Here is a 13,492-nt window from a genome sequence, read left to right as displayed (position 1 = left end):
TTACCTCAGCTGTGTTGTGTAATACATATAGATGAGCTTGTGCCAACTGTTGGCGATCCATGGTTACAACATTGAACCCCCGTGTGCCCCTACCTTCCATGGTGGAGCCATGACGACTTTGAGGAAGTCCCACTGGTGTAGCCATTTCTATATATTGTGAACAAAACTCAATAGCTTCCTCAGCAACATATTGCTCAACAATGCTAGCCTCTGGTCAATATGGATTTTTTGTATATCCTTTCAACGCCTTCATGTAACGTTCAACTGGATACATCCATCATAAAAACACGGGCCCACACAACCGAATCTCGCGTACAAGATGGACAATTAAGTGAACCATGATGTCAAAAAACGATGGAGGAAAGTACATTTCTAATTGACATAGGATCATGGCTGCCTCGTTCTCCAAATCATCCAATTGTTTTGGGTCAATGACCTTACGACAGATTGCATTAAAGAAAAAGCACAAGCGGCTGATCGCAACCCTTACCTTTTCAGGCAATATACCACGCACAGCCACTGGCAACAATTGTTGCATTAACACATGACAATCATAAGATTTCAAGCCAACCAACTTCAAATCATTAACTGACACAAGGCTCTTGATATTGGAAGAGTATCCTTGTGGGACTTTCACATTTTTAAGACAATGACAAAATTGTTTTTTCTCCTTAGTTGACATTGTGTAACATGCTGGGGGCAAATAAGTTCGTTGACCTTGTGATTGCGGATGTAACTATTTTCGTATACCCATATTGACCAAATCCTATCGACATTTCAGACCATCCTTTGTCTTGCCTTTGATGTTAAGAAGGGTGCCAAGTAAACTATCACAAACATTCTTCTCCACATGCATAACGTCGAGACAATGCCGAACATGTAGATTGGTCCAATAAGGAAGATCAAAGAACACTGACCTTTTCTTCCAAATGTTCTTGTTAGCATGATCCTTCCGCTGTGTCTTACCAAAAACAGTTACTATGTCTTTCACCCGATCATACACTTCATGGGGAGCTAATGATTCTGAGGGTTCTTCAGTCTCTTGGCTACCATTAAATGCTTTCTTCAATCGTCGATAGGGGTGATAATGTTTTAAAAACCTACGATGTCGTGTATAAACTGTCTTCTTCCCATGTTTAAGTTGGATGAAACTTGTGTTTTGCTCACAAATTGGACAAGCCTGGTGACCTTTCACACTATATCCACTCAAATTCCCATAAGCTGGAAAGTCATTGATGGTGCAAAATATCATCGCATGCAACCTGAAAGTCTCACCCTGATTTGCATCATACACATCAACCCCGTCTACCCACAACTTGCGCATGTCTTCAATCAAAGGAGTAAAGTACACATCAATATCGTTTCCTGGCTGTCTTGGACCCGATATCATCATAGACAACATAATGTATTTGCGCTTCATGCATAACGAAGGAGGAAGGTTGTAAATCATTAACAACACAAGCCATGAACTGTGATTAGTGGACAAGTTACCAAATGGATTCATGCCATCCGAAGCAAGACCAAGTCGAAGGTTTCTTGGTTCGGCTCCAAATTCAGGATACAAGTGATCAATTGTCTTCCACTGTGGAGAATCAGCTGAATGTCGGAGAAACCCATCATTTATTCTGTCAGCTGCATGCCATTTAAGGTTAGAAGCATCGTGTGCAATAGCAAACAATCGCTTAAACCTTGGTATAATTGGAAGGTGCCAACAAACCTTTGCTGGACGAGGGTTGGACGTGGCTACATCATCAATGTATTCCCCGTCATTTTGTTTGTATCGTGATACCCCACATGTTGGGCAATTCCGCAATTTGGCAAACTCTTTTCTGTACAACACACAATCATTACGGCAAGCATGAATCTTCTTGTACTCCAGACCCACAGGACATAATATCTTCTTAGCCTCGTAGTGACTATTTGGTAACTTGTTATCATTGGGAAGCATATTCTTCAATAAGACAAGCAACTCAGTCAGACTTTTGTCACTCCACCCAAATCTAGCCTTCAAGTTGACCAAAGCTAGCACTGCAGATAACCGAGTGAAGGTTGTGCACCCCAAGTACAATGGTAACTTGGAATCTGTTTCCAAATCTTCATAATAGGGTGCATGAGCTTCCAAAAATCCCTCTTGCCCAAGATCACGTATCATGTCTTCCATTCAATCTTCGGTTTCTAACGGTACCACCTCATTGTCGGCAGGTAATGAGACCTCTGGCAATTCACCGTGCCATATCCAATTTGTATAACTCCGAATGAAGCCATCACAAATTAGATGTGATCTAATGACAACTAATGCCTGACGCCTTCCATTCACACAGTTTACGCACGGGCAGAAATACTTTCCACCCACAGCTGGTGCATGTTGTTGTGCAAACTTCAAGAAATCTTCAACCCCCTTTTCATACTCATCGCTTATGCGTGGTGCTTGAATCCAACTTCTATTCATGTTTCTTGTTCTACAAGAGGGCGTCTGTTATGACATATGCATGACAGTCTCACTTTTTTTATATGAAGGTCGGGTCCTATCCCATTCAGGAACAAACTTTTTTTGCTTCATTCATATGTACAACTTAAGTATGTTATGCTAAATTTGATGAAATTTTGGCAGCATTTTGCATTGGTCTCCAAATACACAAAATGAAAGCAGTCACCTAAATTGACCACAATCAAGTATGCACTCGGAGAACAAAGCAATACGCAATAAACCAAAATCAAATCAAATATACCACAACATACTTAACCTATAACTATGAATGAAGTAAAAAGAGAGAGTTCCCAAACTGTCCGAACGGACAATTCAAGAATCCATACCACAAATAATCCAAACTATCTGTATTAATCATGGTATGAAATCTCAAACAGGAAACTAGGGTTCACTCACAATGCACATATTTTTATGAACAATAATAGTAATTTACAGAACAACAAACTTACAATCCAAATAAAATTCCTATTAACTTACATACCTAGATAGATGGTTGCGGTAATGGAAGCTTCAAATACTATCAATTTTCTCGTGGGTTAACCAACAAAGTCTGAATTGTCCAATACAAAACTCGTAAATTGTAGCCACGGAAACCACAACAATGTGTAGACAGCTGTGAAGCACAACAAATTATACATCGTTTATCAGCCGTTGATGAAAATTTAAATAAAATCATACATTGCTAACTCAATTGACAAACAAATTTTATGATAATACAAGTGTTGAACCATATACAGAGGTGCATACTTTTATAGCAAGGCCTAGGACTATTGTATCTATCATTTATTACACACAATATCAATCTGAGAATATTATTGTCTTTATTCTCTCTTTCTCCCTTTGCCTACTACCTAAATATTATAATTCAAGCAGTTCTTATCCTTGACTTATGCTGCAAATTTGTTTTAGTTTTCCACCATTGTGCATATTGCCTTGTATATCCACATCTATTATATTCCATTCTTGCTTCTTTTTTTGTATTTCTTGGTTTCCGGAGTTTTTAAAATCCTAGATAATTATCTTGTTAGAAAATAGAAAGTGTGGTTCTTGACATAAATTATTCAATATTTTAATGGTGTGAACATTTGCAGTTATTTTTTTTGGGGGGGCATCCATCATCATCTGACTATTATACTTGGCTATAGTATTATTATACTATTTTTTGCTGGTAAAAAAATTTGTAAAGTAACTTGTTTGATGGTTTTTAGTCATACAGAAAGTTGCACTCAGCTTTTTGACTAACGACTTAAATCCGGTTGTATTTAGCTTCTTTCTTTAAGCTGAACATAGTAGCTTGTAATTTTTTTCACAAAAAAAAAAACTGTTCAATCCCTCCCCCAATAATTACTATTTACTATTATCATGCATCCTTATTTTCCTAATTCAAAAGATCCAAGGTTTCCAACACCTTTGGTGTCAATTTTCTTTTTCGTGTTTGTTCCTAATCATAATGTAGTTTGTCCACTTTACATTGTAGGGTGTAGGACACAATGATCAGAAAGTTCTTATTCTAGCAGCTACAAATACACCTTATGCTCTAGACCAGGTAAGAAGACAATAGTTCTGTTTACTTTTTTTTATTTTTATTGAGTCAATGGGATGCCGTTTTGGTAAATCAACTTGTAATTGCAGGCAATAAGGGGGCATTTCGATAAGCATATATACATACCCCTACCTGATTTAAAGGCTCGCCAACACATGTTCAAGGCATGGGCAATATACATGATGATGTTCATTGGTCTTATTGTGTATTGTGAACCTAGCAAATGGCCTTACAATGTCTTTTTCTTGGTTGATAAATTGAACAGGTGCACCTAGGAGATACTCCCCATAACTTGGCTGAAAGTGATTTTGAACATTTGGCTCACAAGACAAAGGGGTTTTCAGGTTCAGATATATCTGTCTGTGTAAGTTTGACTTCTATATTTAATACCTGGTTAGAATAATGATCATTTTATTTGGATTAGTGTTAAAGGTAATTGGACCTATTCTACAGGTGAAGGATGTTTTATTTGAATCTGTTCACAAAACCCAAGATGCCATGTTTTTCTTTAAGAATCCTGAGGATATGTGGATCCCATGTGGACCAAAGCAATAGAGTGCAGTACAAACTACAATGCAGGATCTTGCTGCGAAAGGATTTGCTTCTAAGGTATTCAAGATGCTGTAGATTTTGATGATAGTAGGTCTGCATAACTTCTTTTTCTAAATGAGTGTCGCAACCTACCCTTCGACGGGAGGACGACGCGTGACTCGCGAGATGCGTGTTCCACGAAAGGAATACGCGCGGAGTCGCCACCAACGTTTATTTAGGGAAAACGTCGGAAAAACCGGAAAAGACGTGATCTACGAACTTTAAATGAAAAGGTTTGGGAGTTGTATTTACGCACGGGGAAGGTATTAGCACCCCACACATCCGTCACAAGGGACGGCAGCCTTTAATCGAATGTGCAATCATGACTTTGATTTTTACGTTCCCTTTTATGTCCTTATATCCTTTATACCCTTTTTATATTTTTTTTCTTTTTTGTGGTCGACAAGGGTGTTTCCCTTTGCTCCTACGTATTCCTCAATTGTGATGAGAAAATCAGACCTACGTAGTTCTTTCTTAAAGGTAAATCAAGCAATTCTTTTACTTGAAAGGTGATCACTTAAAGGTGTTGGGCCTTTAAAAATGATCCATTTAACTTGGTAAGAAAAAGCTGAGATAAAACTTTCAAATCCTTTTTTAGTGATTTTTTGGTGGACGAGCTTGACTTGGCGAATTGATTTTAGCCTTAGTTTCGCTTTAGTTATTAGTCAATTCAGTTGAGAATGAGAAATCCCAAAGAGAAAACGTCCGATTGATTTTCGCTTCATTTTACTAAAAGATATTTTTATTATTATATTATTATTTTACCTCCTTTTTTGATTTCCAACGCGGTTACGGCATGACTGAACGGTCGGAATTCATTTTAACCGAAATTAACAGATGATACAATTCAAATGATCGGTGGAAATTTATTTTATTTTTTGATTAGGCGAGAAAATAACTTAAGCAAATGACTAAAGCACGTCAAAAAGGGGGTACGGAATGTAAATGAAAGCACGTAAAAACAAATGAGGACCACTAAGGGTGCATAGAATGAATTGAAAAGTTCGATCTAGGGAACTTACCGGTTGAAGACCGAAGAACGAATGAAGAAGGTCGAAGAACGGTCGAAAACCTTCGCGAAATCACCCATGGAAACATTACGGAAACGTTACGGAAGCGCCTCTGCTTGGATTTTCTTCACGGAACCAATTTTTCTCACTAATTTTAAGTGATTCTGAATTACCAGGAGTGCTGAACCCTTTTCTACTTCACTTCTCCCCCTATTTATAGAAAATTGAGGGAGAAGCTTGCCACCCAGCTCACCCAGGCGAGCAAGGTGGCTTCCTCCAGAAGCAACCGCCTTCTGGAGGAATCTTCTGGAGGGCCCAAGCGGGTCTGGTTGCTATTTGCACCCCCATTTTTACTAAACACACCCCCTGCCTTTTTTTTGTGCTTCTTTTTTCGTAAAGTTACGGAAACTTACGAATTTCCTAACGATACTTGTTTTCTTTCTGTAATGTTACGGAACTTTGCGGATTACATAATCATCCCTTTTTTGACTTACGGAACGTCACGGAACCTCACGAATTGTGCAACGATGCTTCCTTTTTTATTTCTGATATGTCACGGAACCTTACGGTTGTGCATCAATACTTTCTTTTGATTTCCGGCATGTCCCGGAACTTCACAAATTGCCTAATGATGGGTGCCAAGCACCTCACAAGGACCAAACAAAAGTTGCATGCCACCAAGCAAAGGTCCCCGGATGAAATTAGGGTATCACAGTTGCCCCTCTTTACTTGTCTTTTATTGGAGATAAAAGGGAAGTAAAGATAAGACACTAATTTCGTTCCTCTCGGTTGACGAGAGTCGCGGGTGACCATAAAATATCTCTGGATGCAACTGACTTGTTGTCCCCGGGGGAACAAAGGGAGCAGAAGACGATGTCAGTCTTTGTATGCTATCAGGCCTTTCGTCTTACAGATAGCAAAAAGAATGTTTATACGGATAACCACTCGGGTATTTCTGTCCGTCAGCGTGACTCAAATGTCAGTATGACAGATCATGTGAGCGCGGAAGATGACGTAAATCTCCGCGTGTCAACGGGCTTGTCGGCCGCGATTGACGAAGGATACAGAAGACGACGTTAGTCTCTGCGTGCTATCAGGCTTTTCGTCTTACAGACAGCAAAAGAACGTTTATACGGATAACCACTCGGGTATTTCCGCCAGTCAGCGTGACACAAATGTCAATATGACAGATCTTGTGTGCGCGGAAGATGACGTAAATCTCCGCGTGTCAACGGGCTTGTCGGCCGCGATTGACCAAGGATGCAGAAGATGACGTTAGTCTCTGCGTGCTATCAGGCTTTTCGTCTTACAGACAGCAAAAGAACGTTTATACGGATAACCACTCGAGTATTTCCGCCCGTCAGCGTGACTCAAATGTCAGTATGACAGATCTTGTGTGCGCGGAAGATGACGTAAATCTCCGCGTGTCAACGGGCTTGTCGGTCGCGATTGACGAAGGATGCAGAAGACAACGTTAGTCTCTGCGTGCTATCAGGCTTTTCGTTTTACAGACAGCAAAAGAACGTTTATACGGATAACCACTCGGGTATTTCCACCCGTCAGCGTGACTCAAATGTCAGTATGACAGATCTTGTGTGCGCGGAAGATGACGTAAATCTCCGCGTGTCAACGAGCTTGTCGGCCGCGATTGACGAAGGATGCAGAAGACGACGTTAGTCTCTGCGTGCTATCAGGCTTTTCGTCTTACAGACAGCAAAAGAACGTTTATATGGATAACCACTCGGGTATTTCCACCCGTTAGCGTGACTCAAATGTCAGTATGACAGATCTTGTGTGCGCGGAAGATGACGTAAATCTCCGCGTGTCAATGGGCTTGTCGGCCGCGATTGACGAAGGATGCAGAAGACGACGTTAGTCTCTGCGTGCTATCAGGCTTTTCGTCTTACAGACAGCAAAAGAACGTTTATATGGATAACCACTCGGGTATTTCCACCCGTTAGCGTGACTCAAATGTCAGTATGAAAGATCTTGTGTGCGCGGAAGATGACGTAAATCTCCGCGTGTCAATGGGCTTGTCGGCCGCGATTGACGAAGGATGCAGAAGACGACGTTAGTCTCTGCGTGCTATCAGGCTTTTCGTCTTACAGACAGCAAAAGAACGTTTATACGAATAACCACTCGGGTATTTCCTCCCGTCAGCGTGACTCAAATGTCAGTATGACAGATCTTGTGTGCACGGAAGATGACGTAAATCTCCGCGTGTCAACGGGCTTGTCGGCCGCGATTGACGAAGGATGCAGAAGACGACGTTAGTCTCTGCGCGCTATCAGGCTTTTCATCTTACAGAAAACAAAAGAACGTTTATACGGATAACCACTCGGGTATTTCCACCTGTCAGCGTGACTCAAATATCAGTATGACAGATCTTGTGTGCGCGGAAGATGACGTAAATCTCCGCGTGTCAACGGGCTTGTCGGTCGCGATTGACGAAGGATGCAGAAGACGACGTTAGTCTCTGCGTGCTATCAGGCTTTTCGTCTTACAGACAGCAAAAGAACGTTTATACGGATAACCACTCGGGTATTTCTGCCCGTCAACGTGACTCAAATGTCAGTATGACAGATCTTGTGTGCGCGGAAGATGACGTAAATCTCCGCGTGTCAACAGGCTTGTCGGCCGCGATTGACGAAGGATGCAGAAGACAACGTTAGTCTCTGCGTGCTATCAGGCTTTTCGTCTTACAGACAGCAAAAGAACGTTTATACGGATAACCACTCGGGTATTTCCACCCGTTAGCGTGACTCAAATGTCAGTATGACAGATCTTGTGTGCGCGGAAGATGACGTAAATCTCCGCGTGTCAACGAGCTTGTCGGCCGCGATTGACGAAGGATGCAGAAGACAACGTTAGTCTCTACGTGCTATCAGGCTTTTCGTCTTACAGACAGCAAAAGAACGTTTATATGGATAACCACTCGGGTATTTCCGCCCGTCAGCGTGACTCAAATGTCAGTATGATAGATCTTGTGTGCGCGGAAGATGACGTAAATCTCCGCGTGTCAACGGGCTTGTCGGCCGCGATTGACGAAGGATGCAAAAGAAGACGTTAGTCTCTGCGTGCTATCAGGCTTTTCGTCTTACAGATAGCAAAAGATCATTTATACGGATAACCACTCAGGTATTTCCGCCCGTCAGCGTGACTCAAATGTCAGTATTACAGATCTTGTGTGCGCGGAAGATGACGTAAATCTCCGCGTGTCAACGGGCTTGTCGGCCGCGATTGACGAAGGATGCAGAAGACGACGTTAGTCTCTGCGTGCTATCAGGATTTTCGTCTTACAGATAGCAAAAGAACGTTTATACGGATAACCACTCGGGTATTTCCGCCCGTCAGTGTGACTCAAATGTCAGTATGACAGATCTTGTGTTCGCGGAAGATGACGTAAATCTCTGTGTGTCAACGGGCTTGTCGGCCGCGATTGACGAATGATGCAGAAGACAACGTTAGTCTTTGCATGCTATCAGGCTTTTCGTCTTACAGACAGCAAAAGAACGTTTATATGGATAACCACTCGGGTATTTCCGCCCGTCAGCGTGACTCAAATGTCAGTATGACAGATCTTGTGTGCGCGGAAGATGACGTAAATCTCCGCGTGTCAACGGGCTTGTCGGCCGCGATTGACGAAGGATGCAGAAGACGACGTTAGTCTCTGCGTGCTATCAGGCTTTTCGTCTTACAGATAGCAAAAGATCGTTTATACGGATAACCACTCAGGTATTTCCGCCCGTCAGCGTGACTCAAATGTCAGTATGACAAATCTTGTGTGCGCGGAAGATGACGTAAATCTCCGCGTGTCAACGGGCTTGTCGGCCGCGATTGACGAAGGATGCAAAAGACGACGTTAGTCTCTGCGTGCTATCAGGCTTTTCGTCTTACAGATAGCAAAAGAACGTTTTGAAAGTGCGGACAACCACTTGGGTATCTCCGCATGTCACGTGACTCCAATGTCAGTATGACAGAACTTGTGAAGGTGGCCGACAAAAGCAAGGCTCTTGCTCCTACCTATCCTTCAATGAGGAACTCAGACCTACGTAGTTCTTGATAACTTGTGAGACTTGAAAAAGTCTCCACCGGAAGATGCTGACATCTCCGGAAAGGGCGCAGATGACCACATTGGCCTCTGCTCGTCAATCACACTTGGGGTCACTGAATGACGAGGTGCAGATAACCGTAAGGTGTCTCTGCAGGCTACCAGCTCTTGGGTCATGGTAACAAAAAGCGGTGCGGTCGACAAAAGTGAAGCTCTTGCTCCTACGTATCCTCAAATGAGGAACTCATACCTACGTAGTTCTGGATAACTTGTGAGACTTGAAAAAGTCTCGGTGTTTTCTCCACTAAAATGCAAACATGCTTTAGTAAAGAGACAAATATTCCAACTGATTAGAGCAGCATATGCTTTTTTGAGTGAAAAACAATGCGTCTACCGGGGAAGGAGAGTCTGCTGATGAAACCCCCCCATAACCATAAATGAGATTTTGGATGTTAGCATTTCGTTTCTAAATGACCATTTAGAGGAAACACTGGGTTCAACAAAAATAGAAGAAAATCACTCAGAGTGTATCAACCTCACACAGGTAAGTGTTTCATCCTAATTCTGAACCATAGATATGTCACGACTTGACTTTGCGAATTATTTCCTATCAAATCAAAGATTACATGCATGATCATGGATCAATAGGACTTCCCTTGGAAATGGGTTCTTTTGGTGGGTTTTTCGGCTTTTGATCTTTTTCTTTTTTTTGGCTTTTTCCTTTTCTGTTCTTGTTTGACGCGAGGCGAACAAGTCACCGACGCACATGATTTTGGTTGGTAATCAAAGGGAGAAGACCACTTTAAGTCATGGTTTCCTTTCCTTCCTTTTGTTCATTTGGTGACAATTCTGTATTGTTCAGATATTGTCTGGCCCAAAGACCTTTCTGCACATTTCTTCTGGTTTCTTTCGATCCTTGATCAGGAGCTTTCTTTCCTTCTTTTTTTACTTTCTCCCATTCTTTGGTTGGGAATTTTCTTTCTTTTCTTTTCGCTTTCTCCCACTCTTTGATTGGGAATTTTCCTTCTCTTCTTTTTTGCTTTCTCTTTGATTGGAAATTTTCCTTCTCTTCTTTTTTACTTCCGAGGGTAAGGATCGACATTCTCACCCTGGGTCAAGGTTTATGGTGAGTTAGGATTTTGGCTCAAGGCTTGTAGAATGGCTAAACATGATACATGTCAGGGTTTGGTTTGGTTCAAGGATAAAAAGGGATGCCCCACATTATTTCCATGACACAAATGCAAAAATGATGATTTGGAAACTTTATGCAAAACTGGTCATGCATGCACCAATGTGGACACTCAAGTGTCAAATTTTTATGGTCATGTGATGCTAGGGCTCAGGATTCATTTCCTCTATTTTAGTCAACCCAATGTTTCCAAAAATATGTTCTTTTATCCATTTGTGCATTCATCCGAGTCCATTTCGGGCGTCCGGGAAAATTTTCACAGCGTTCACCCTTCAGGTGTACACACATTTTTTCAAAAACTAGCTATGATCGGCGAATTCTGCTTTCAAACAAAAGTCGAAAATCATCCCTTTCAAAAACATGTTGGTTCTTTATCTTCTATTTTCCTTCTTTTTCTCCTTACTTGCTCTCTCTCTTTTTTTCTTTTTATCATGATTTTTGTTTGTTTTATTTTTTAGGACGATGTTCCTAAACGAAAAACTCTACACAGTTCCAGAATTTCAAATAAACATCATCGATAATAATGATATAAGCACTAACGCAACAATCCAAACAAAAATGTATGTGCGATACAAATGACAATCGAAACAACAAAAACAAACATTAGTCTCTCAAGTAAAATAAATAACATAACATAAAAATGATAAAAGAAATATGAAAGGAAACATGAATCTGGGGATCTCCCAGTCATGTAGCTCCACTCCCTCCCAAGAAGTCAAGCAAATCGGCCATCTCCTCGTCCTCGTGGGCCTCCTCTCCATCGTCGGGAGCCTCTGGGGGTGCCTCTCCTGCCTGGGCCTCGGGCCAATCCCCGGGGCATACGACCTCTGCCCTGAACTGGTCTGGAGTAGGGCATGAAAAAGAAGCGAAGCCCTGGCTCTGCATGCTGAGGCTCAGCTGGTATAGGGTCTCATTGGTCCGCACATGGGCCTTGTGGTTGGCCGCCTCCTGGCGAACCACATGCCGTAAATACTGCTCCATGTCAAACGACCCAGCTGGGCCAGCCTGATGAGGTGGTGGTGGCGCGCCTGCGGCCTGTGGAGCATCACCTTGAGCCTGTCTCTGGGTGCAGTACTTCTCAATAAAAGCCCGAGTGATGGCGGCCGAATCACCTTGGTAGGTGCAACGGGGACTTTGAACGACTGGCAGAGTCCTGTGATCAGTGCGGGAAAACCCAGGGCCCTGTTGGACTTATCGGGGTCCAAAGGGTGCCTGGTCGGCGCCATACCTGCAAATAGATAGATGGCATCAGCGATCAACTGAGCCACATGAACACTCATCCGTGTCAGGATGGCATACACCAGCTGACACTTCGGCAGAGGGAGGTCAGAATTATGATCGCTGGGCAGGATGTTGCTGAGCTGCAACGTCATCCATATCTGGGTCAGGGTGGTCATGTTGCTGCGCATGATTTGCACTCGCCTCCCTGCAGCAGTCCGGGCAAAATCCTGCCCCGGTATACACAACAACTGGGCGATGGCCTCCTCATCAAAACCATCGGACCGGTTCCTCCTCTGGTCATACTCGCACTCCTGGCCCTCTTCCAGCTCTAAAGGATATCCCAGGAACTGGCTGATAGCATCCGCATCGAACGGGATCCACTGACCCCTCACCCAGGATCTCATATCTCGCACGCCCTCCTCCGTAGGCCAAGCATTGGCATAAAATTCGAGGACTATGTCTGGGTCGAACTTGGCCATGGGGGTAACCAGTGATGCCCACCGTCGGCGAACTATCTCCTCCTGGAAATCGGTATACTCATCGTCCCTGAGCTGGACGCGTCGCTCCCGGAGAAATGACCATCCCTCGATGGCCTCGAAGCGCTGCTGGTGTTCAGCGCTCCTAAAGTGGTGGCTGTCATACTTGGGAGCGGAACTGGTTCCTTCGGCCGCTTTATCCTTCCTAGATCTCTTTGAGGCAAGCTTCCTCGGGGCCATTTCCTGCGAAGGCAAACATTTGGAAAGTTAGTTTTACCAAGAAATGCTACTCTTAAAACGAAAATAGCATACAACCTCCTCCAATAAACACAAACATCAATGTAAATTTAGAGCATACTCATGCACATACTTTCTTACGAACATTCACTCGCACAAGATATTCTTCTAACTAAAAAAAAAATGCACCCATGCACAATCAAGGCACCTTCGTTACCTAGATCACTTATATGCACTTCCAAGGTGTATTTGCTACCTACATCACATGCATTTCCTTTGCTAAATTTACATACATACATACTCAAGGCACTCTGGCTACCAAAAATTGCATACGTGCACATTCAGGTATTTCTAATACCTATACTATTATAGCGTGGCTTATAGCTGATTGCTGGCCAAAAAGGGTAGCTTCACCCAATATGCACCCACTCTTGTGTTTTCTTGCATCAAAACAAGCTTTGGTTACTAGGCCTAGGGTATATGAGGGGTAATTATTCTAGCCCTCACGAAACTGAACACATGTTCAAAAAATAGAAAACATGCGCAAACCAAATTGTCCCATAGGTTGTTTCCCTATAAAATCATGCGCAAATGCCATTGAGGCATTTCACCGAACACTTGGTGGGCGCGCGCTTAGGCATAAATAGCGAGAGAACGGGGACAATGTGACATGCCCCATTGCTTCA

At 42.8% G+C, this 13,492-nt stretch overlaps 2 protein-coding genes across 2 annotated transcripts; one reads left to right on the top strand and one right to left on the bottom strand.

Moving 5' to 3' along the window:
- Positions 1-277: 277 nt before the first annotated feature.
- Positions 278-2,152, bottom strand: LOC102661596 (uncharacterized). Its single transcript, XM_006586418.1, has 2 exons — positions 967-2,152; positions 278-519 (listed from the first exon to the last, which is right to left on the bottom strand). The coding sequence occupies exons 1-2, from the start codon at positions 2,150-2,152 to the stop codon at positions 278-280; spliced, it is 1,428 nt and encodes a 475-aa protein (XP_006586481.1).
- Positions 2,153-2,977: 825 nt separating this feature from the next.
- LOC113002405 (protein SUPPRESSOR OF K(+) TRANSPORT GROWTH DEFECT 1-like) lies at positions 2,978-4,586 on the top strand. The gene is made up of 5 exons (XM_041017764.1): positions 2,978-2,986; positions 3,966-4,034; positions 4,121-4,201; positions 4,297-4,395; positions 4,485-4,586. Exons 1-5 carry the CDS (start codon positions 2,978-2,980, stop codon positions 4,584-4,586), a joined length of 360 nt encoding a protein of 119 aa, XP_040873698.1.
- Positions 4,587-13,492: the final 8,906 nt, after the last annotated feature.

This window comes from Glycine max, chromosome 8 (genome assembly GCF_000004515.6).
Source record: "Glycine max cultivar Williams 82 chromosome 8, Glycine_max_v4.0, whole genome shotgun sequence".
In the NCBI taxonomy this organism is placed as follows: Eukaryota; Viridiplantae; Streptophyta; class Magnoliopsida; order Fabales; family Fabaceae; genus Glycine; species Glycine max.
Note: the sequence above shows the minus strand (reverse complement) of the source record. Positions and strands in the feature narration are given on the sequence as shown.